Source organism: Oncorhynchus clarkii, chromosome 7, assembly GCF_045791955.1.
Source record: "Oncorhynchus clarkii lewisi isolate Uvic-CL-2024 chromosome 7, UVic_Ocla_1.0, whole genome shotgun sequence".
NCBI classification, from domain to species: Eukaryota; Metazoa; Chordata; class Actinopteri; order Salmoniformes; family Salmonidae; genus Oncorhynchus; species Oncorhynchus clarkii.
The window spans coordinates 45,737,588-45,761,300 of NC_092153.1; the positions used below are offsets into that span (position 1 = coordinate 45,737,588).

Consider the following 23,713-nt stretch of genomic DNA (forward strand, 5'->3'; position numbering starts at 1 on the left):
TCAACGTTCAATGGCGCAGTTGTTGAGGAGGTTAACTGCCTTGCAGCGACTCAGATCCAGACTTAATGGTTGAGTCCGGAATGGCATTACATAAAATTTGTTAACTCCGCTCACCCGGGGCACCAGGTCATGAAAAACAAACTTGACCATTGTGGAGAAGAAACGGATGTCCATGGGCGTGGTGTAGCGATTGGCCGGAGAAATTAGTTTGGGTAGCTAGGCAACAGATAAGGGGCAAAAATATAATCTGTCATAGGCAATAGAGGGACTCTATTGAGACATATATTTAGAGAGTTAGTCCAACTTTTTGAATTGTTTGTATTTTTCAAATTCTAGACATTAAGTTACATAGCATTGTATTCTCCATGTAATAATAATGGGGAGCTAATATGGCTGCCATAGAATGTTGAAGTGTCATGTAAATGCTTCATAATGCAGAACCCGCACTGGTCCAACTCTCACGGCTCTGCAGGGACTACTACATTGTCAATCTTCAGAATTCTGAGAGGAATACCAGACTTTTTAATATTTTTTATTAGCCACATATTTAATCTCTCTGTTCTGTTTTCTTAAGAAAGGTCCCTTAGGAAGGCAGAGAAATCCCAATTCTAGTATTAGTTAGTGAAGTAATAATAACATTGGTACATTGGCTTTTAAGTAGTCTACAGGTTTGAAACCCTGTTAAATCTGACTTGCCAAGGAAACATACTTTGTTAAATACCCATAGCATCACATTAAAAAAAATATTCCTGCAATTCTCTTTATTTGATGAGATAAAAACCCATCACATCTGTTCATAAAAGTACATTTTTATGTGACCACATTAGAATTTGAGGCCGCATGAGAACTTGGAGTCAACTTCTGTCTTCAAATAGGGTAACATAGTAACTCATCTTTGTTCTGTTAACCTGTGTTTGCATTGTTATGTAATGTGTTGATGTCCAGTAGGCATTTGCACGAGTTCATCTCATTTACAAGAGGAGGAAACCTTGAGATTGAGCCCTCTGACGGTCTCTCGCTGTTTGCTCTCTTGTATTTGTGCAACACTTTTTTCACAGCGGATGGTTTTTCACTGCGGCGTAATCTCTGAGACAAAGGCTTTTCCTGAAACATGAGGGCCTTGGGCCTGTCCTGTATTCATGCTGCTGTTACTGTACTTTGTGAAATACAACCAAATGTCCATGTAATATAGACGGGTCAGACATGGATTACAGCTCCATGTGGTTTTCTTGCCTGATTTGCGCTGTGAAATGGTTTATCTTGTGATTTGGGCCTTGTTTCTTCCTCTGTCCACAGCGCTTCTTTCTCCAGCCTGCCTGTGTGGAACAAAAGATTAGCAGCCAGGAAATGCCCCAGCCAATCAGCTGCAGCCTTACATCATGCCAGTGAGAGCAGGCCACTCACAGCCTGGCTTCTATCCTAGCAGCCCATCGGCCAGCCTGGAGAGCCGTGGCTATGCTCTGAGCAGGGTGAGGACTTAGAGGGCTGTTTGTCCTCCATGTTTTAACAAGCATTGACATATAACACACTGAGTTTGTTAGCCATGCATCCACAGAGGTAAGCTTGATTTTTTATTATTTCACTTCCTCTTTGATAAGCTACCAGCTACTGTATATATTATGTGCCTCAGGAATACAGGTTTGTCTCATGGAGAGAGAAGGGGGGAGAGAGCCTGCTAGTCCCTAGAACACAGGAGTGGAGCCTGGCAGGAGAGCAGAGCACAGCAGGCTGCCTCTCCTCTGCTGACTGTATATGTCTCTGGTCACATAGTGGATCAGCCTGTCTTCATTCCTTTGTACAGAATATACCATGGCAAGATGAATATATCCCTTTTGCAATAAGGCACAGGATTGATCAGTTTGGCTAGGTTGTTGTTGGGTTGTAAGGGTTTATGACTGTGTCACAGGCCTGTACATTCAAAATGGAAGGTGTGGGGAGGGGAGAGGGCCGTAGCAGGGCGAGAGAACATTCATTAGGGGATCCCAGTGGATTTAACAGATGGTAAAGAGACAGCTCAGCAATGACAGCACAGCAAGAATGATTTAGGCCTCAGAGTGGTATTAGTGTATGGCACTACTTTTAATCTTACACCCTCCAAGCAGGAAGTAGTTAATCAAGATGAACTATGATGGCTGTACAGTCAGGGTGTTTTTCCAGACTACGGTTTATAACAATGGATAGTATTCACATTCTTGTTTTAGCATGTTGAATCATTGAACACGTTTCGTCTGGGTTTAAACCAACATATATAGTACTGTTTTTCTTAACAACTAGCTGAAATAAAATGTCTCCGAATGTTAGATTATATGCCTCAACAGTTTAGTATCTGGTGAGAAAATCTGCCTAATGTTATTTTTCAGTTCACAGCTTTCTCTTTGCTTTGGAGTGGCATCCATTTCAGAGAGCTTCCCCTCTCTGTGCCTCGGGTCTAGACACTCTGGGTGTTTGTATGTGAAGCCTGATGAAGGGAAGCAAGGCTGCTTCAGACAGAGCCTTGGACAAAAGTATATAATTATCCCAAAAAGGATATGAGAATCTCTACGTCTCTAGTGGAACTCATAGAATTTGCACACATAGACGAATGCTGTATGTCGGCAGATGTTTTGACAACAACCATGCAAAATGCTTGTCTGGCATGTAACGTCAACTGCCTCAAATTGAATTGCCTGAAAAACAGCTTCTATTACCAGGCCATCAGACTGTTTAACAGCCATCACTAGCCATCTACCAGGTGATACACACACACTCACACAAAACACACACCTCATACTCACAAACGCATGCAGCAAAGCCTACTCACACACACAGCCAATGCTGCTGTCCCATGTTATAAAGACTTTAAACCACTGGACACTTTCGGTTTCACACGAAACAAGAAAACCATGTCATGCTGGTACTAATTTTTAATTATTCACCATACCTGAGTAGTCTGACCTTTCCTAACGACCTTCACCTTGTTCAGATTTATTCTCCATGTTAAACCATCATTGTTTTTGTCCATTATGATCTTAATGGAAGCATTAGTATTTATTTAACTACAAATAGAGATCTGGTACTGGTAGAAAAAATAAGTAATAGCAATACCACTGTTGGTTAAAAGTATAGACACATTGTTAAGGTTCAAGCCCTTAAGGATTTATTTGACCAGAGGTAATGCCAGTAGGAAAGTATTGGACAGGGAAAAGGGTGTTGGCACTGGCTGCATGTTCTTCAGTCTAAACCACAGCCGTCCATTTTGATTCCTGAGGCCTGTGACATTTTCAGCCCTGTCTTTGTAAGGCCCTTCCTGCATTCCTGTGAGCCGTCTACTGGTAAGCTGTGTGTGCTTTCTACAGCAGCTCGCCTCAGCCGGAGCCGTGTGTGTGCAGTGTGCTCAGCAGGCAGGGAGGGAATGTCTTCAAAATGGACGCCATACACACTGCCTCAGAGCCGTGGAGGAAGAGGGAGGGAATCTGATACGCTCCCTCTAAGCCCGTGTAACTGCATCCCCCATGTTTTAGAAAAGGCACACAGCCAGTGAGGGTATATGGACTTTGAGGGACTTGGTTGCAGAGGTTTTGTGAGAGTGAGGAGAAATCCTCTCTGCATTGCAGCACTGTGTCTGAGGAAAGAGGGGAGAAGATAGCCTGTGTGGCACACTAAGCCGGGCGCCCAATCAGGCAACTCCTCCGTGTGGCGCACAAACCAATCAGAAGCCCACAGCTGAGGTTAAAGATTGACAATCGCAGAGAGAGCAGCAGGAAGAGCAAGGCCCTTCTGGAAAATTCTGCTTTGTCTCATCCCCCACCGGCCTCACTAATTGAAAAAAATAAAAAAAAGCCTGAAGAATTCTGTGCGTAAAGAGGAAAAAGGTATGCTGTCAATTTCCTACATTGAAGCATGGGTTTTGTGTCAAGAGAGGGTATGGGAGGGGCGATATCACTATATTCATGAAAATAATGTATTTTCTGCAATGCTTTAACAACAGGAAGGGGTGTTGTTGGAAGATTGGGAGGCATTGATTTATTGTGTTTATTGTGTGTATCACTGTTCTCTCCCACTGCTCTCCTGGCCTGTGGAGGAGGGGATGTAGCTGAGGGAGAAAATCTCTGTCTTTGCTGACAGGTTATGTCAGAGGTGGAGGCCAGTAAAGCCAATGCTCTGTCACTGGAGATGTAGCTGTCATTTTCTACCCGAGATGGAGAGGAGAACTAAGACAGAGAGGGGGATAGAGAGGTGGTGAAAAAGGGACTACATTTGCTGCTCTAACAGGGAGCTGCTATCTTTGTATCCTGCTTTTGAAATGGAACCCATCTGAGCTGTGAGACAGTAGCTTGTGCCTTGGCGTCAAAGAAAATGGCTGAATAAGGGGATCGACACATTTGGTGTCTGAATAACAAGGAGGTTGATGTTGAGCTGATACTGATTAAAACAGTGGCTTTCCCACAAGAAAGTACTGTTTAAATTCACGGAAGTGTGCATTTAAATGATGCACATTCATATGGCTGTTTGTGCAAGACAAAGAAACAGGAATGTTTGAGTCGCTTCTTTCTTGAGGGATATGATGCGCATGAGTGTGATGTTGCATTTTAGGGGGTTTTGGGACTGTGGATAGTTCCATTATAGAGGGCATTGTAGTCACCATGCAGTTGTAGAGCGGATGGTTCTCCATTGCACCTGCCTCAGTTCAGCCTTGACCCATCTCTCTCAGAAGTCTCAGTCATGGGACCCAAGGGTGGTGGGCTCAAGATTCATGGGTGACAGGAAGGAGAAGATCTATTGAGTTTAATGCATGATTGTTTTTCAAGTCATGTTGAAACTAGGACACATTTAGCTGTTGGTTACAAACCAGTTAGTTACATTTTAGTCCCATCCATGCCCAGTCATTTACAGTAGATGAGATGTCTGTAAAATGTATTAATCTGAGAAATCCCCTTTTAGCCTCACAGCCTGGTCTCATAGACTAGACGTAGCATAATAAACATAAACCTCTTGACACTCAAATTAGCATGATATGGTATGGTTACATAAGACATACTTTAAGCTGCAATATGTAACTTTTTGTGCAACCTGACCAAATTCACATAGAAAGGTGAGTTATAGATATGTCATTCTCATTGAAAGCAAATCTAAGAAGTGGTAGATCTGTTCTATGTACCCCTTATCTATGCATTCCGTGCTTAAGTTTCATTTTTGCGTCTTTTGTACACCAGATTCAAACATTGGTTATGGAAAATATATTTCACAGTGGTTTAGATGATACATTGATTCTGTATACAATACTTGCTGTTTTTGTCACATAAACTGAAAATAGGCAAACTATTAGAATTTTAGCAACCAGGAAATGGTGCAGCGATTTCTGCATAGTGTGTCTTTAAGGCTGGTCAGGGTGGGTGGGTGTATAACGTGAATGTCTAGCAACCCTAAGGTTGCGTGTTTGAATCTTATCAGACAACATTACAATTTTAACTACTTTGCAACTACTTAGTATGTTAGCTAACCCTAACCTTAACCCCTAACCCAAGCCACCTAGCTAATGTTAGCCACAACTAATTGGAATTCGTAACATATCATATGTTTTGCAAATTCATAACATACTGTACGAATTGCAATTCGTAACATATTGGAGGAATTATACTTCGTAACATATCATACAAAATGGATGAGTCTTGGGGCGGCAGGTAGCCTACTGGTTAGAGTGTTGGGCCATTAACCGAAAGGTTTCTAGATCAAATCCCCAAGCTGACACTGTAAACATCTGTCATCTTCCCCATAACAAAGCAGTTAACCCACTGTTCCTAGGTCGTCATTGTAAATAATAATTTGTTCTTACCTGACTTGCCTGGTTAAATAAAAAAATAAAAAAACGGACATCCATAAATTAATACATACCATATGGAATGTAGCATATCATATATCAATTGGAGTGTCCCGGATTTACATTTCCTGTGTTACGTCTACCCCTGAGTCCAGGTTGGACATCAATGCATAAGTGTGAGTTCACATGTAAATAGGATTCAACACAATTTTATGAAATACATGGCTTCACAAAAGCATGTCTAATCCCTGAGACATTGTTCCAATGAGACAATGACAGATGATTGGTACCTTTTTTTGACCAGAAGCTGTTTTGAAGATGGGGAGAAGTACAGTGCATTCGGAAAGTATTCAGACCCCTTCCCTTTTTCCACATTTTGTTGCATTACAGCCTTATTTTAAAATGGATTAAATACACACAATACCCCATAACGACAAAGCAAAACCAGTTCTAAACAAATAAAAAACCAAATACCTTATTTTTATAACTATTCAGATCATTTCCTGTGAGACTCGAAATTGAGCTCAGGTGCATCCTGTTTCCATTGATCATCCTTGAGATGTTTCTACAACTTGGAGTTCACCTGCGGTAAATTAAATTGATTGGACATGATTATACTGTATAAGGTCCTACAGTTGACAGTGCATGTCAGAGCAAAAACCAAGCCATGAGGTCAAAGGGATTGTCCGTAGAGCTCCAAGACAGGATTGTGTCAAGGCACAGATCTGGGGAAGGGTACCAAAACATTTCTGCAGCTTTGAAGGTCCCGAAGAACAAAGTGGCCTCTATCATTCTTAAATGGAAGAAGTTTGGAACCACCAAGACTTCCTAGAGCTGGCCGCCTGGCCAAACTGACTATTCATAGGAGAAGGGTCTTGGTCAGGGAGGTGACCAAGAACGCAATGGTCACTCTGAAAGAGCTCCAGAGTTCCTCTGTGGAGATGGGAGAACCTTCCAGAAGGACAACCATCTCTGCAGCACTCCACCAAATCAGGCCTTTATGGTAGAGTGGCCAGACGGAAGCCACTCCTCAGTGGTAGGGACTGGATGACTAGTCAGGATCGAGGGAAAGATGAACAGAGCAAAATACAGAGAGATTATTGATGAAAACCTGCTCTGGAGCGCTCAGGACCTCAGACGGGTGAAGGTTCACCTTCCAACAGGACAATGACCCTAAGCACGCAGCCAAGACAATGCAGTGGTGGCTTTGGGACAAGTTTCTGAATGCCTTTGAGTGGCCCAGCCAAAGCCCGGACTTGAACCCGATCTAACATCTGTGGAGAGACCTAAAAATAGCTGTGCAGTGACACTTCCCATCCAACCTGACAGAGATTGAGAGGATCTGCTTTTAGCGTCATACCCAAGAAGATGCGAGGCTGTAATCGCTGCCAAATGTGCTTTAACAAAGTACTGAGTAAAGGGTCTGAATACTTATGTCATGTTTCAATTTTTTCCCCCAATAAATTAGCAAAATTGTCTAAAAACCTGTTTTTAGTTTGTCATTATGGAGTAAAAAACTATTTAATTCATTTTAGAACAAGGCTGTAACGTAACAATATGTCAAGTCAAGGGGTCTGAATACTTTTTGAATACACTGTATGTCTGTTATAAAAAAGGTTCTGCGTTTTTTAACACACAGATCAACTGTACTAGTTGTTCAGGCTTTGATCTTGTCCCATATTGATTACTGTCTGGTAATATGGTCAGGAGCAGCAAAGAAAGACCTACTGTAGCAAAGCTGCAGCTGGCTCAAAACAAAACAGCACGCCTTGCCCTTAAGTGTACACACAGAACTAACATCAACAACATACAGTACATGATAGTCTTTCATGGTTGACAACAAATTTACTTCTTCTCTTTGTCTTTTTAAGAAACATTTGTGTATTGAAAATGCCTAACCACTTGTATAATCTATTTGCATACACTTCAAATTGACATACAGTGGGGCAAAAAAGTATTTAGTCAGCCACCAATTGTGCAAGTTCTCCCACTTAAAAAGATGAGAGACCTGTAATTGTCATCATAGGTACACTTCAACTAATGAGAAAATAAATCCAGAAAATCACATTGTAGGATTTTTAATGAATTTATTTGCAAATTATGGTGGAAAATAAGTATTTGGTCAATAACAAAAGTTTATCTCAATACTTTGTTATATACCCTTTGTTGGCAATGACAGAGGTCAAACTTTTTCTGTAAGTCTTCACAAGGTTTTCACACACTGTTGCTGGTATTTTGGCCCATTCCTCCATGCAGATCTCCTCTAGAGCAGTGATGTTTTGGGGCTGTTGCTGGACAACACGGACTTTCAATTCCCTCCAAAGATTTTCTATGGGGTTGAGATCTGGAGACTGGCCACTCCTTCGTTGCCCGGGCGGTGTGTTTGGGATCATTGTCATGTTGAAAGATCCAGCCATGCCCTTGCTGATGGAAGGAGGTTTTCACTCAAAATCTCCCGATACATGGCCCCATTCATTCTTTCCTTTAAACGGATCAGTCGTCCTGGTCCCTTTACAGAAAAACAGCCCCAAAGCATGATGTTTCCACCCACATGCTTCACAATAGGTATGGTGTTCTTTGGATGCAACTCAGCATTCTTTGTCCTCCAAACACGACGAGTTGAGTTTTTACCAAAAAGTTATATTTTGGTTTCATCTGACCATATGACAATCTTCTTCTGGATCATCCAAATGCTCTCTAGCAAACTTCAGACAGGCCTGGACACGTCTGGCACTGCAGGATTTGAGTCCCTGGCGGCGTAGTGTGTTACTGATGGTAGGCTTTGTTACTTTGGTCCCAGCTCTCTGCAGGTCATTCACTAGGTCCCCCCGTGTGGTTCTGGGATTTTTGCTCACCATTCTTGTGATCATTTTGACCCCACGGGGTGAGATCTTGCGTGGAGCCCCAGATCGAGTTAGGGAGGGCTTGGTCGGTAGGGATGTCCTTGTCTCATCGCGCACCAGCGACTCCTGTGGCGGGCCGGGCGCAGTGCGCGCTAACCAAGGTTGCCAGGTGCACGGTGTAGCCTCCGACACATTGGTGCGGCTGGCTTCCGGGTTGGATGCGCGCTGTTTTAAGAAGCACTGTGGCTGGTTGGGTTGTGTATCGGAGGACGCATGACATTCAACCTTCGTCTCTCCCGAGCCCGTATGGGAGTTGTAGCGATGAGACAAGATAGTAGCTACTACAACAATTGGATACCACGAAATTGGGGAGAAAAAGGGGTAAAAAAAAAAGAAGAAAAAAAAAGAAAAAAGAAAATGGAAATTGCTCCCAAGGATGAACCAGACTTGTGGAGGTCAACAATTTTTATTCTGAGGTCTTGGCTGATTTATTTTGATCTTCCCATGATGTCAAGCAAAGAGGCACTGAGTTTGAAGATAGGCCTTGAAATACATCCACAGGTACACCACCAAATGACTCAAATTATGTCAGTTAGCCTATCAGAAGCTTTTAAAGCCATGACATGATTTTCTGGAATTTTCCAAGCTGTTTAAAGGCACAGTCAACTTAGTGTATGTAAACTTCTGACCCACTGGAATTGTGACACAGTGAATTATAAGTGAAATAATCTGTCTGTGAACAATTGCTGGAAAAAATACTTGTGTCATGCACAAAGTAGACGTCCTAACCGACTTGCCAAAACTATAGTTTGTTAACAAGAAATTTGTGGAGTGGAAGAAAAAAAAGTTTTAATAACTCCAACCTAAGTGTATGTAAACTTCTGAATTCAACTGTAAGTACATTTTATTGTTGTGTCTTGGTGTCTTTCCTATATATAACTCTTACTTTTATTTTGTGTAATATCTTATGTTGTTCTTGTCTAACTGTTCTGTACTCGGTCATGTATTTGTATGTTTTGTGTGGACCCCAGGAAGAGTAGCTGCTCAATGTGCAGTAGCTAATGGGGATCTTAATTAACTAAACAAATCATTCGACCTAGTCCAATCACATTCTGTCAGTTTGTCACTCGGGAACTCTTAACATTGGAACACTTCTTTACTAGACATTAAGGGCAGCGCTAATTCATACAGGGAACCCGAATGTTGGCTTCTGCGATGCATTAGCTGATGCATCAACTGACGTTGCATCATATTCTACAAACACTTCCTACCTTTAATATGGTGGTCTATTTAGCTGATCGGTTTTACTCACTCATTCTCTGCTACCTGTACTTCTGATGGCTGCTTGATAGTATGCGGTTGCATTTTCTAGCACCCACCCCATCCTCCACCTTTTTGGTTCTGTTTCCTTCTTGCAGTGGGCTTGGTATAGCGTAACTTGTGCCATGCCTGTAATTATCATTATTATCTTAACATGACACACGTAGTGAGCTACCCCAAAGGATCAGAGCCTAGACTAATGTATTACATGTTGTAATCTTTTTCTAATAAATGGTTAAATGAATACGTGGCGTTCCCTGTTTTGAAATTGCTTTACTAAACATTTTCCTTCTCCCAATAAGAGAGGGACTTTTTCTGGCCAGAGCCGGCACCCAAATGAACAGCGTGTGTCTGTGTCCAGTCAGAATTGGTTGAGACAGAGTTTGCTTCTGGGCCAAATGGACTCTCGCTCTAAGAAACACCCCATTGTAGTGAGACTGAGAGAGTGAGTCTCACTGCCAAGTGAGTCTGTGTTAAAGCAGACCTTTACAGCCAGACGGGATTATGTCTTTCCCCTGAAAATGATACTAGATCCACACAAATAAGATTTGTAAGACTTCAGCAGATGCTCTTATACAGTGTGATTTTATGATTGGTACCAAGTGCACACTGAACATACTGTGGATGAAGCTATGTCTGGTGGAAGCATAGTGAGTCAAACTGTAGAACGCATTGGATGAAATGATCTATGTTGGGAGTCTTTCTGTAGGTGCTGTCATAACAGGGCATTAATAGTGCCTCTTTTCCCTGCGTCAGTGTGGCTGAGGAGGAGGTGAAGACTGAGTCAGATGCAGTAGAGGGGATGGAGATCTCTACACGATCCAAAGGTGAGAAAAAAACACAAAGCTGAGCTATACTATTACTTATGATTGCCTATGCCTGTGTGGAGTATGTGGTGAAAGGGTTTATTTTATTGCTCCCATGTTGAGTGTACTGTATGTGTGCATGCATGTGTGTGTGTGTCTGGTACAGAGCTGAACGATACAAGGTACAAGATGGAGGCTAATGTGCTGCTTCTGTTCATATCGCTGTCGTGTCTTATCGCTATGGCAACTGGTTTTATCTTCTGTACTGTAGGAAAACAATGAACATCTACTGTTCTATGGCTAGTACATGCACCTTCTTCTTAGAAATATTGCATCTGTCATGTCTGACCTTTGACCCCTCTCTGCAGTTTCAGTCCCTGGATTAGTGGAGCGAGCGGCGCAGAAACGAAAGGTGCCCAGCCCCCCTCACTCATCCAACGGTCACTCCCCTGCTGAGACCTCCTCCAGCCCGGTCAAAAAGAAGAAGAAACCAGGAGCAGTCAGCAGCAGTAAAGACCAGGTGCGACCTCCCCCTCCACTCTCCTCTGTGCTCACACTGTGAGGCTGCTGGGTTTACACTGCAGTTACACTGCAATATATCCTACTAAAAAAAACTAACTTTCGGTTCCAATTGAGTCTTTTGGTATGCCATGGGACTATTTGATGTTTGTGAGACCAAGGGTTTATACTTTCTTATAGTGTTACAGTAAGCCTATATGTCCTAATACAATTGTTATCTAAATGATTATTGTTTTGTTAATGTGTGTTTGCATGCTTCATTTTGCCCACTGAAATCAAGAAATTGATTTTGGATATTGCTCAAAGAAAAACTGATGCAATTAATGTTTAACACTTTTAATCAGCTTTATAAATGGTCAATTATAATAGCAACATTGGTTTATAAGCCATGGATCAAAGCTTGTCTCATTGCAAAACAGTAGTGGGTGTGGACCAAAACACAGCTTCTCAGATCCAATCATTAAGTGATACTAAAGGCTAGTTTCTCAAACTGATCCTTTTCACTGTCTTGACCTTTGAAAGGGGATTTGCAATATAATCTACAGTGATTCTCTTCCAGTTTGATAACAGAAATGATCAATTAATACACTTTTGAATGCCTTATGTTGCAACACAGGGTTCTAAGCAGTCTGTGCTTTGGACTGTTACTATGTAACTTCTGTTGATTATAAAAAATGTTTTGCATGTTTGTGCTGCTCATGTAATCTCACGCCTAAATTAAATGTTGAACCCCTCCAACTTTCTCCTTCTCTTGCCTGCATTTCAGTCAGAACTAAGACATGGTCCCTTTTACTATGCGAAGCAGCCAGCACTCACCACAGACCCTGTTGATGTTGTACCGCAGGACGGCAGGAATGACTTTTACTGCTGGCTGTGCCACCGCGAGGGCCAGGTGCTCTGCTGTGAGCTCTGCCCGAGGGTGTACCACGCCAAGTGCCTAAAACTGCCCGCAGAGCCCGAGGGTGACTGGTTCTGCCCTGAGTGTGAGGTACTCGCTTGTGGGTGGGACTGGAAACCAGTTGTCTACTAGGAAGACAACTTTAAAATGCGTGGGAGGTTTGAGGCTGGGGGTTGAGTCCTGACTATGATGAAAGACATGGAAGTTACAGAGTTGAGCAAAATCTTGGAGCTAAAATAAATTCTGATCGTGTTGGTTTATGATGTTGTCAAGGTAGTAAAATGAGGCTTGATACTGAGAATATCCTTTGAGATGGCAAAATACCTTTGAAGCTAACATCTTTCGCTCTACCTCTTTTCTTTCAGAAAATAACAGTTGCTGAGTGCATAGAGACTCAGAGTAAAGCAATGACGATGCTAACACTAGACCAGCTGTCTTACCTGCTAAAGTTTGCACTCCAGAAGATGAAACAGCCAGGTGTAAGTGCACTGACCTCCCTCCTCTACCTGGCTGATTAGTTCCAGTAACACTATAAACAAATATCAGGTCTGTTCAACTGGATATAGTACGTATTGCAATGGCTTGTGCTTCTGCTTTCACCCTCCCCACATTGTCATGGAACAACTCTATTTAATTTCTACCTTTTCTAACTGTTGTCATTGACTAATTGTTTTGACAGGAGATATATTGGACTATTGAAGAATAGAGATAGATGTATTAGTAATGCCAATGCGAGTGAACAGAGCTCTCGCACAAACACAATGGAATGGTCTTGCGCTTGTTGATATGGTCTGATTCTAAGACTGCTTAATGCTTACTCATGGTTTTATTTTCCATCAGTGATGATGTCCATTGCCCCTGCCCTAATACACGGAGAACTGCACCCAGCCAAATGATTTCCTATACTCAGAGTCTGAAGTATCTTTTGGTGTTCTGGTTACAAAGTGGTTAGGAAGCTCTCTAACAACACTAAACCACCCCAAGCCTGTTTTCGCCAGTCTTCTCCTCTACAATGGCATAAAGAGAAAAGGGACCATTGAACCAAGGGTGCAGTTTGTAAAGCGTGGTGTGGTGAGGATACAGTTGCCCCTCTTACTCTTTTTCAGGACCAACCACGCTCGTCATCTCACTCCCCCCATGCAGCCGCCACGCAGAGAAAGGCTTTTAATTGGGTAATCAATCAAACACACTAAAAAAAGACCCCCATCATATTTTCCGTTCGTTTTTCCCCCCTCCTGTTTGGAGTGTTCTTTTTGTTTTGTGTGTCTGTTTTTAGTTGCTGTCGTCTGTCCTGGGGTGGTAGAGTCTGGGTGATAAGGTGTGTGTGTGTGTGTGTGTGTGTGTTGAGGTCATGCAGTTTAATCCTAAATTGAGATGCGTGCAAGGCAGGCAATTTTAAATCTTGACCTAAATTTTGAATTGATGCCAATTTGATATATTTACATGAAAGTTGTAGCTGTGCTTGTGTCTCAAGTTAGGATTTGGCCTAAGTGAGGCCTGTATTTGGAATATGAAGGTTAATTCACTGTGCACGTCTCTTGTATATCTTCTCCAGACGGAACCCTTCCAGAAGCCAGTATCTCTGGAACAGCATCCGGACTACGCAGAGTATATTTTTCACGCCATGGACCTCTGTACATTAGAGAAGGTTAATGTTCTCTGCTTATTTCTTTGGGGTTAGAACTACAATCCCAAACCTCACCAGTTGTTGATCACTGACCTTTTCTATTTTATTTTTCCAGAATACAAAGAAGAAAATGTATGGCTGTACCGAAGCTTTCTTGGCAGATGTGAAATGGATTTTACACAACTGCATAATTTATAATGGAGGTCAGTGTCCGTGTTTAGATTGCAATGGATTTTCACTGGTTTCAATAACTGGTTTGTGGTTATTTCTAATGGTGACCTTCTTATTCCAGGAAATCATAAGCTCACTGCCACAGCTAAGGTCATAGTGAAAATCTGTGAACATGAGGCGAGTATGGGAAGGCGTTCAATAATTATTTCAGGCCTTCAGAAGCCACCTACAATTGTTACACCTACAATGATTCTTCTCTTTCAGATGAATGAGATTGAAGTCTGTCCGGAATGCTATCTGTCAGCTTGCCAAAAGAGAGACAACTGGTTCTGTGAGCCATGTGTGAGTTCAGTTACTTAAACTCTCTTATTTACTTGTATCAAAGCTTGTGCTAAACGAGTCATACATTGGAATTGTAGTGCCTTGTGTATACTGAATGCTGCCTATATAATGGTCTCAGTGTGATAACTAGTCTTCCTGCTTACTTTGCTCAGAGTGATCCTCACCCTCTAGTGTGGGCCAAGCTGAAGGGGTTTCCATTCTGGCCTGCCAAAGCACTGCGGGACAAAGACGGGCAGGTGGATGCTCGCTTCTTTGGGCAACACGACAGGTAATACCCCTTTGGTACCTACCTATGTCAATTATACTCATCAGTGCATTTGCATTTCTCAACTCTCTGTCTCTAGACTCTGTCTCTAGCCAGCTGTTTAGTTGTGTTATGTTTCTTCACCTTCCAGGGCGTGGGTCCCCTTAAACAACTGCTACCTCATGTCCAAGGAGATTCCCTTCTCTGTGAAGAAGACTAAGAGCATCTTCAACAGCGCCATGCAGGAAATGGAGGTCTACGTGGAGAACATGAGGAAGAAGTTTGGAGTGTTCACCTACGCCTCCTTCAGGACGCCCTATACCCCTGACAACCAGTACCAGATGCTGCTGGACCCCGCCAACCCCTCATCCGGCTCGGTCCGGCCGGAGAAGCATGAAAAGATCAAGTTCAACTTCGACATGACTGCATCTCCCAAGATGCCCTTGTCCAGGAGCATGCTGTCAGGAGGGGGCGGGGGCATGGGCGGGGTTGGAGGGAGTACAGGCCGGAGGATCTCCCTGACAGATATGCCCCGCTCGCCCATGAGCACTAACTCCTCTGGTCACACAGGCTCTGATGGAGAGCAGGAGACACCAGACAAGGGCCAGGCTAGAGCCCCTGCTAGCCACTACAGTGCTGGGGAGGAGTCCATGGACTGCACAGGTAGGTACTGCACACTGCCTCTCTAACGGTCTGGAGAGTCCTGGGACTATGGAATATACTGTAACAGCAACCTAGACTTTAAAACAAGCACTGTAAACGATGGGCATGTTGAGTTCTTCTTCAATGCACAATTACCATAAGTCATTTTAATAAAACCTACCTCTTAAATGCAGATCCAAAGAAGAGCATGACATTGATAGATACTGTATATCTTAACCCTCCCCACAGCATCACCGGCTTCCACTCGACCTGATCCTGTCTCTGGTGCCAAGGACAGCCCTAAACCATTCCACACCCAGGGCCCTGCCCTGACTCTCGTTCCCAAGCAGGAGAAAGCAACACCCACAGGGAGCATCCTTAATCTCAACCTGGGTGAGCTGCCACACACCTGTCATCAAAACCTCAATCATCATCAAAGTTCAGCTATTTAGCACACCTGACCTGGGTAAGACTTCATGACAGCAAAACACTATCCATAAACCCTAGAAACCTTAACCACATGTAGAGGCAGTCCTACTTGATGATCTAGTGATTGTGGCTGATTTCAACCAGCTCATAACATTGTTTGTGGTTTCTTGTGCTGGCCTTTCAGACCGAAGCAAAGCCGAGATGGACCTAAAGGAGTTGAGTGAGACTGTGCAGCAGCAGCAACAGCAGGGGGTTCCACCAGTCCTCACCTCACCCAAAAGACAGATCAGGAGCCGCTTCCAGCTCAACCTGGACAGAACCATCAAGAGCTGCAAGGCCCAGCTGGGTGAGTGACCTAACCACACCGCTAGAAAATAACCGCTTATTAAGATACCAGAACAATTCAACTTTTTTTTTTTACTTTATCAAAACAACCATGCAAACCACTGCTGAAACCTTTGATGTTATACATTTACCCCAATTTCCCCTCTCTGCTTACAGGTATAGATGAGATCTCTGAGGACGTGTACAAGGGAGTGGAACACAGCGACTCCGAGGACTCTGATAAATCAGATTCGAGTGACAGTGAGTACGCCAGCGATGAGGAACAGAAACCTAAAGGGGGCCAGCACACTGAGGCCAATGACAAGGGCGAGAAGGACCCTTCCAAGAGGGGGTCCAAAGACCCCCTGCCCCCCATCCAAAACAAGGAGGGCAAAACAGAGGGGCCAGGGCCAGCAACTGCAACGGCAACCATGGGAGATGCAGGGGTACCATCTACCCTCTCTGAATCCTTGTCAAAAGAGAAGCCGGGTGTAGCGTCAGACAAAGAGCCCCCAGAGAAAGCCAAAGCAGTCCCTGCATCCCTAGCCCCCAGAGAGAAGCCCCAGGTGAAGCAGGAGGCCAGGCAGACCTCTCTGGTGGATGACTCCGACTCTGAGAGGGAGCTGGTGATTGACCTGGGGGAGGACCAGGGGGGCAGAGACCGGAAGAGGACTAGGAAAGATGCACACGCCACCAAAGATCCACCAACCAATAAGACAGAGGGTGAGAGTCCTCCTATTCTCTACCACTATTTGACAAAAATAATAGTTGCTATTATTAATTTATTTATTTCCATTCTAGGTAAAGCCCCCACCCTGTCAAGTGCCCTTACTCCATCTCAAAACAACACAGCCCCTTCCTTAACCCCCAGTGTGAAAGATTCATCACAGTCTCCACTAGCCATCCCTCTAAACATGGTGCCCTTCACTACTGCTGCTCCCACCACCATTGGCCCGACCACCCTGGCCAGTGCCACATCAACAGCCCCCATCACAGCCTCCTCCGCCACCACAGCAGTAAAGAAACAGCGCCCTCTGCTGCCCAGGGAGACTGTCCCGGTGGTGCAGCGGGCAGTGGTGTGGAACCCCACCAACAAGTTCCAGACGTCCTCCCAGAAGTGGCACATGCAGAAGGTGCAGCGGCAGCAGCAGAATCCGCAGCCAGATACGCCTCAGCTGCAGACAGCATCACCTGACCAGCCACAGACACAAAAATTGCCCCAAACGCCGGCCTCTGCAACATCTTCATCATCATTATCGCCAGAGCAACCTTCCCAAAGCACGCGGTACCAGACCAGGCAATCTGTCAAAGGTACACCACCGTATTAGTTGATAATTAAATTAGCACACTACAGAAAAAGGGGAGACAGCTAAAAAAACGATTTGAGTGCAACCGTAGGCCTAAATACCATGACTGTGAAGTCAATGATTAGTTTTGATTGTTGGTGTTTACTGTAGCTGTCCAGCAGAAAGACCCCCCACTCAGTACGTCCACGTCGGCTGTTACCCTGGTGACCAGTATCCCAGCCTCTGTGGCCATGATGGCAGCTCCCGGAGTAGGCAGTGGCCCCTCCACCTCCATGGCAGGGGACTTCCAGATCCCTACCGCATCAGCAGACGTAGCAGCTGACATCGCCAAGTACACTAATAAAGTGAGTATGCAAGACTTGGACTGATGGCCACAGAGTAAACAAGCTGAAGGATGTACACTACACTCACTATCAGTATGTTACGATAGTTTGGGGCTTGGAGCAGAGCTTATTGAAGCATACAGACTTTTGGGTGACAATTTTACATGCACTACATGACCAAAAGTATGTGGACACCTGCTCGTCAAACATTTAATTCCATTAATATGAAGTTGGTCCCCCCTTTGCTGCTATAAACAGCCTCCACTCTTCTGGGAAGGTTTTCCACTAGATGTTGGAACATTGCTGCGGGGACTTGCTTCACTTCAGCCACAAGAGTATTCATGAGATCGGGCACTGATGTTGGGAGATTAGGCCTGGCTCGCAGTCGGCGTTCCAATTCATCTCAAAGGTGAATGGAGGTCAGGGTTCTGTGCAGGCCAGTCAAGTTCTTCCACATCGATATCAACAAACCAGTTCTGTATGGACCTTGATTTGTGCACGGGGTCATTGTTATAATGAAACAGGAAAGGGCTTTCCCCAAACTATTGCCACGAAGTTGGAAGCACATAATCGTCGAGAATGTAATTGTATGCTGTAGCGTTAAGATTTCCATTTACTGGAACTAAGGGGTCTAGCCCGAACCGTGAAAAACAGCCCCAGACCATTATTCTTCCTACACCAAACTTTACAGTAGGGACTATGCATTGGGCCAGGTAGTGTTTTCCTGGCATCCGCCAAACTCAGATTTGTCCGTTGGACTGTCAGATGGTGAAGCGGGATTTATCACTCCAGAGAATGCATTTCCACTGCTCCAGAGTCCAATGGTGGGGAGCTTAACACCACTCCAGCCAAAGCTTGGCATTGAGCATGGTGATCTTAGGCTTGTGTGCGGCTGCTCGGCCATGGGAACACATTTCATGAAGCTCTCAACGAGCAGTTCTTGTGCTGACGTTGCTTCCAAAGGCAGTTTGGAACTTGGTAGTGAGTGTTGCAACCGAGGACAGACAAGCTTCGTGCTTCAGCACTCGGCAGCCCCATTCTGTGAGCTTGTGCTGCCTACCACCTTGAGGCGGAGTCGTTGGTGCTCCTAGACGTTTCCACTTCAAAATAACAACACTTACAGTTGACCGGGGCAGCTCTAACAGGGCATAAATGTGACAAACTGACTTGTTGGAAAGGTGGCATCCTATGACAGTGCCACATTGAAAGTCACTGAGTTCTTCAGTAAGGCCATTCTACTGCCAATGTTGGTCTATGGAGATTGCATGGATGTGTGATAAAGATTCTCAACCAATCAAATATGAGTTATTATTTAATGAAGTTATTACTAGTCAGCGGTCTCTTGGGTACATTGGACATTTTTGCTTCATTTCTCCTTTTTCCTCAGATAGTGGATGCAATCAAAGGGACGATGACTGAGCTGTACACCGAGCTTTCCAAAAGCACTTCAGGGAACACTATAGCAGAGGTATGTATCTATCTGCTGGTCGATCTATCTGCTGGCACCGAATAACACCCTGCATATAATAGTTAGCTGTATGACTCTGGGGAGTGAATGTATGTCCTTGTCTCTCCCACATAGATTAGACGATTGAGAATTGAAATAGAAAAACTGCAGTGGCTTCATCAACAGGAGCTGTCAGAAATGAAGCACAATCTAGGTAAGGACCTTTGCATTACTCAAGCTTCCACTGCAGATGACCCAGACAATTCTGGGTCAAAGGACTCTCAGTATAGACGGGTTGGTTATTTAGCAACAAAACCGACGTGTGCGCAACTATGTGCCAAAACAGACAGGGTTGGCTTAGATTGTTGACAACACGTAAACAATATTCACCTCCAATGTTTATTGAAATCATAAATGCATTTGCACAATAAGCACTTGTTGTTTCTCAAATGCATTGTTAGAGTTGTTGGTTAGCTGGCTAGCAAATTTTGCCATATTAGCATTGACATGAAATCAGCCAAAACACCTCAAAACAAGACATGGAATCAATAACAAGATACAATGAGCTGAAACGAGCCACCTAACAATTCCCCACATGGCAGCTGCTTGTTGCTAGCTATCTGACCATTCAGAATCATGATGCACATACATCATTTTCACAGTGGTGTAAAGTACTTAAGTAGTCCTTTAAAGTATTTTTACTTAAATAGTTGTTTGTGGTATCTATACTTTACTATTTATATTTTTTACAACTTCAACTTTTACTTTTACTGAACTACTAAAGAAAAGAATGTACTTTCTACTCCATACATTTTCCCTGACACCCAAAAGTACTCGTTACATTTTGAATGCTTAGCTGAACAGTCTAGTTCACACACTTATCAAGAGAACATCCCTGGTCATTCCTACTGCCTCTGATCTGGTGGACTCACTAAACACAAATGCTTCGTTTGTAAATAATGTCTGAGTGTTGGAGTGTGCCCCTGGCTAGCAGTACATTTTTTCAAAACAAGAAAATTGTGCCTATTGGTTTGCTTAATATAAGGAATTTGAAATGATTCATACTTTTACTTTTGATACTTACAGTTGAATTCAGAAGTTTACATACACTTAGGTTGGAGTCATTAACCTGTTTTTCAACCACTCCACAAATGTATTGTTAACAAACTATAGTTTTGGCAAGTCGGTTAGGACATCTACTTTGTGCATGACAAGTACATTTTCCCCAAAAAATTTACAGACAGATTATTTCACTTATAATTCACTGTATCACAATTCCAGTGGGTCAGAAGTTTACATACACTAAGTTGACTGTGCCTTTAAACAGCTTGGAAAATTCCAGAAAATGATGTCATGGAAGCTTCTGATAGGCTTATTGACATAATTTGAGTCAACTGGAGGTGTACCTGTGGATGTATTTTATGGCCTACCTTCAAACTCAGTGTCTCTTTGCTTGACATCATGGGAAAAATCAAAATAAATCAGCCAAGACCTCAGAATAAAAATTGTAGACCTCCACAAGTCTGGTTGAATTTCCAAATGCCTGAAGGTACCATGTTAATCTGTACAGACAATAGTCCACAAGTATAAATACCATGGGACCACGCCATGGGACCATGCAGCCGTCATACTGCTGAGGAAGGAGACGCGTTCTGTCTCCTAGAGATGAACGTACTTTGGTGCGAAAAGTGCAAATCAATCCCAGAACAACAGCAAAGGAACTTGTGAAGATGCTGGAGGAAACAGGTACAAAAGTATCTATATCCACAGTAAAACGAGTCCTATATCGACATAACCTGAAAGGCCGCTCAACAAGGAAGAAGCCACTGCTCCAAAACCGCCATAAAAAAGCCAGACTACTGTTTGCAACTGCACATGGGGACAAAGATCATACTTTTTGGAGAAATGTCCTCTGGTCTGATGAAACAAAAATAGAACTGTTTGGCCATAATGACAATCGTTGTGTTTGGAGGAAAAAGTGGGAGGCTTGCAAGCCGAAGAACACCATCCCAACCGTCAAGCACGGGGGTGGCAGCATCATATTGTGGGAGTGCTTTGCTGCACTTCACAAAATAGATGGCATCACGAGGAAGGAAAATGATGTGGATATATTGAAGCAACATCACAAGACATCAATCAGGAAGTTAAAGCTTGGTCACAAATGGATCTTCCAAATGGACAATGACTCCAAACATACTTCCAAAGTTGAGGCAAAATGGCTTAAGGACAACAAACTCAATGGTCATCACAAAGCCCTGACCTCAATCATATAGAAAATTTGTGGGCAGAACTAAAAAAAGCCTGTGTGAGCAAGGAGGCCTACAAACCTGACTCAGTTACACTAGCTCTTTCAGGAGGAATGGGCCAACATTCACCCAACTTATTGTGGGAAGCTTGTGGAAGGCTACACAAAACATTTGATTCAAGTTAAACAATTTAAAGGCAATGATACCAAATATTTATTGAGTGTATGTAAACTTCTGACCCACTGGTAATGTGATGAAAGAAATAAAAGCTGAAATAAATCACACTCTACTATTATTCTGACATTTTACATTCTTAAAATAAAGTGGTGATCCTAACTGACCTAAGACAGGGAATTTTTACTAAGATTACATATCAAGAATTGTGAAAAACTGAGTTTAAATGTATTTGGCAAAGGTGTATGTAAACTTCTGACTTCAACTGTAAGTATATTTTAGCAATTACATTGACTTTTGATACTTAAGTATATTTAAAACCAAATACTTTTACTCAAGTAGTATTTTACTGGGTGACTCACTTTTACTTGAGTCATTTTCTATTAAGGTATCTTTACTTTTACTCAAGTATGACAGCTGGGTACTTTTTCCACAACTGCGATTTTCACGAGGTTGTCAGCCAACCCGTCTATAACAATGGATGTCATTGACTGAGGAGAATTAATCACATTATTCTATAGAAAATGTTATGTTATTGTCTGCTGTGTGTACATGTGCAGAGTTAACCATGGCTGAGATGAGGCAGAGTCTGGAGCAGGAGAGGGAGCGTCTGATGGCGGAGGTAAAGAAGCAGACAGAAGTGGAGAAACAGCAGGTGGTGGATGAGACCAAAAAGAAACAGTGGTGTGCCAACTGCAGGAAGGAAGCCATCTTCTACTGTTGCTGGAACACCAGCTACTGTGACTACCCCTGCCAGCAAGCCCACTGGCCAGAACACATGAAGTCCTGCACACAATCAGGTAACACACACCAGCCATATTCAAAGCTGGATTTATACTAGTTAAAGAACATTGATTCCATCTGAATACAGGTACTAATTGTCTTACAACTGCATAGTTATATATTTCTGTTCTCCTTTTGTAGCGACAGCCTCACAGCAAGAGCCTGAGTCAGGGTCCACGGCAGATGGCCCAAACAAAGCCTCCGGACAGTCCAACAGTGGTCAAACTTCTCCCAGAGGAACGACAGCATCTGCCCCCACAGACAAAGACTCTAACATGGAGAAAAGCAAGGACAATGTCACTGTCAGTCTGTCCTAACACTGAGCCCTTGCCATGGCATTGAGTTATCACACTTGAACCTGTAACATAAAATACCGACACCTTCTTAGCTACTGTACATGGACATGTTTCGTTAGCATTAGTCTTTTCAAGCTGCTGCTCTGAAGGTATCAAAATACTTTTTTATTTTAAGTGATCATGACCAGAATTTCATCTTTCCCAAACGCTATAATCATCCTTCTCCATCTCAAGTTCAGATGTACTTTATGCCCAAAGTACTATGGGACAAGTAACCACTAGAGAGCGCCACCTGTTCTCTTAATCACTGTCACCTTGCATTACACACACTTTGCAAGCTCATAGAGAAGCAGCTTTTCATGGCCAAATTTGTGTGAGGCAGATGTACAGAAAGTGTATCTATTGTTATACGTAATACTAATAAAACTGTATTGGGAGTACATAATACGTTTTGGTACTGTGTGAAAGAGTTGGACAGTTTGGTCAATGATCACCCAGATGACCAAATTGAATGTGAATGGACCAGAATGGAACATGGCTTCAGATTATTGTTGATACAAATTATTTTCAACCGCCTTCTTGTATGTTAATTTATTCATTATTTATGCTGAAATGGTTGCCTACATTTTTATTGAGGAGATAATGTTTGATGGACTGCCTGTTGAATTAAGATATGGTACAGATATAGTTATATGAAGCTTTTCCATTTCAGAATGTTTTTCCTTTCCTCCCTTAGGACTAACGCTCATCATAATTCAACCGACATTTGTCCTGTATTCATATTTCTGTGTTCATACTCTTTCATCTTGTATTGTTGTCACTGAGAAATAAACCATATTTATGGCAAACACAGGCCCTGAGAGGGAACAGAATACAACACTTGTTTTTGAAAGCCCTTGCATTTTCTACGTGTCTCCCACATGATGATACAAAAACATAAATGTATTTGGTTGAAAATGATCGGCTACGGTGAACTGACCACGTCTTTGTATGTCTGGTTTGAACACTCGACTACAATTTATTCACTCATCTGCAGGAAACCCCATTTGATTTTCAAACTATTCTCCTACAGCACACTGTAATGGAGTCATTCCTCCCTGCCACGGTATAGAGAAGATACTAAAGGAACTCTGTTGTATTTCATGTTTGTTTACATTCTGTAAATAAAGTGTGTT

The 23,713-nt window shown here is 43.1% G+C and overlaps 1 protein-coding gene across 5 annotated transcripts; it reads left to right on the forward strand.

The window, feature by feature from the left end:
• Nucleotides 1-1,071: 1,071 nt before the first annotated feature.
• Nucleotides 1,072-23,410, forward strand: LOC139413381 (MYND-type zinc finger-containing chromatin reader ZMYND8-like). Of its 5 annotated transcripts, none has more exons than XM_071160689.1 (21): nt 1,366-1,469; nt 10,717-10,787; nt 11,135-11,286; nt 12,052-12,273; nt 12,549-12,662; nt 13,290-13,355; nt 13,739-13,831; nt 13,926-14,013; nt 14,103-14,158; nt 14,246-14,323; nt 14,476-14,591; nt 14,719-15,230; nt 15,459-15,602; nt 15,823-15,984; nt 16,140-16,685; nt 16,764-17,273; nt 17,420-17,613; nt 18,980-19,060; nt 19,175-19,253; nt 22,020-22,259; nt 22,384-23,410. In XM_071160689.1, the coding sequence occupies exons 2-21, from the start codon at nt 10,763-10,765 to the stop codon at nt 22,557-22,559; spliced, it is 3,654 nt and encodes a 1,217-aa protein (XP_071016790.1). In that variant the 5' UTR covers nt 1,366-1,469; nt 10,717-10,762; the 3' UTR covers nt 22,560-23,410. The 5 variants fall into 5 exon arrangements, with proteins under 5 accessions (XP_071016794.1, XP_071016790.1, XP_071016789.1 ...); XM_071160688.1 differs by having other exon boundaries at nt 1,449-1,557; XM_071160690.1 differs by lacking the exon at nt 1,366-1,469 and adding an exon at nt 3,802-3,851.
• Nucleotides 23,411-23,713: the final 303 nt, after the last annotated feature.

What these genes read in the sequence shown, in the direction of transcription:
- LOC139413381 (XM_071160688.1), top strand. An exon ending in GGTTCTGCCCTGAGTGTGAG is followed by an intron (nt 12,274 to 12,548) that starts GTACTCGCTTGT and finishes CTTTTCTTTCAG; the next exon opens with AAAATAACAGTTGCTGAGTG. An exon ending in AGAAATGAAGCACAATCTAG is followed by an intron (nt 19,254 to 22,019) that starts GTAAGGACCTTT and finishes GTACATGTGCAG; the next exon opens with AGTTAACCATGGCTGAGATG.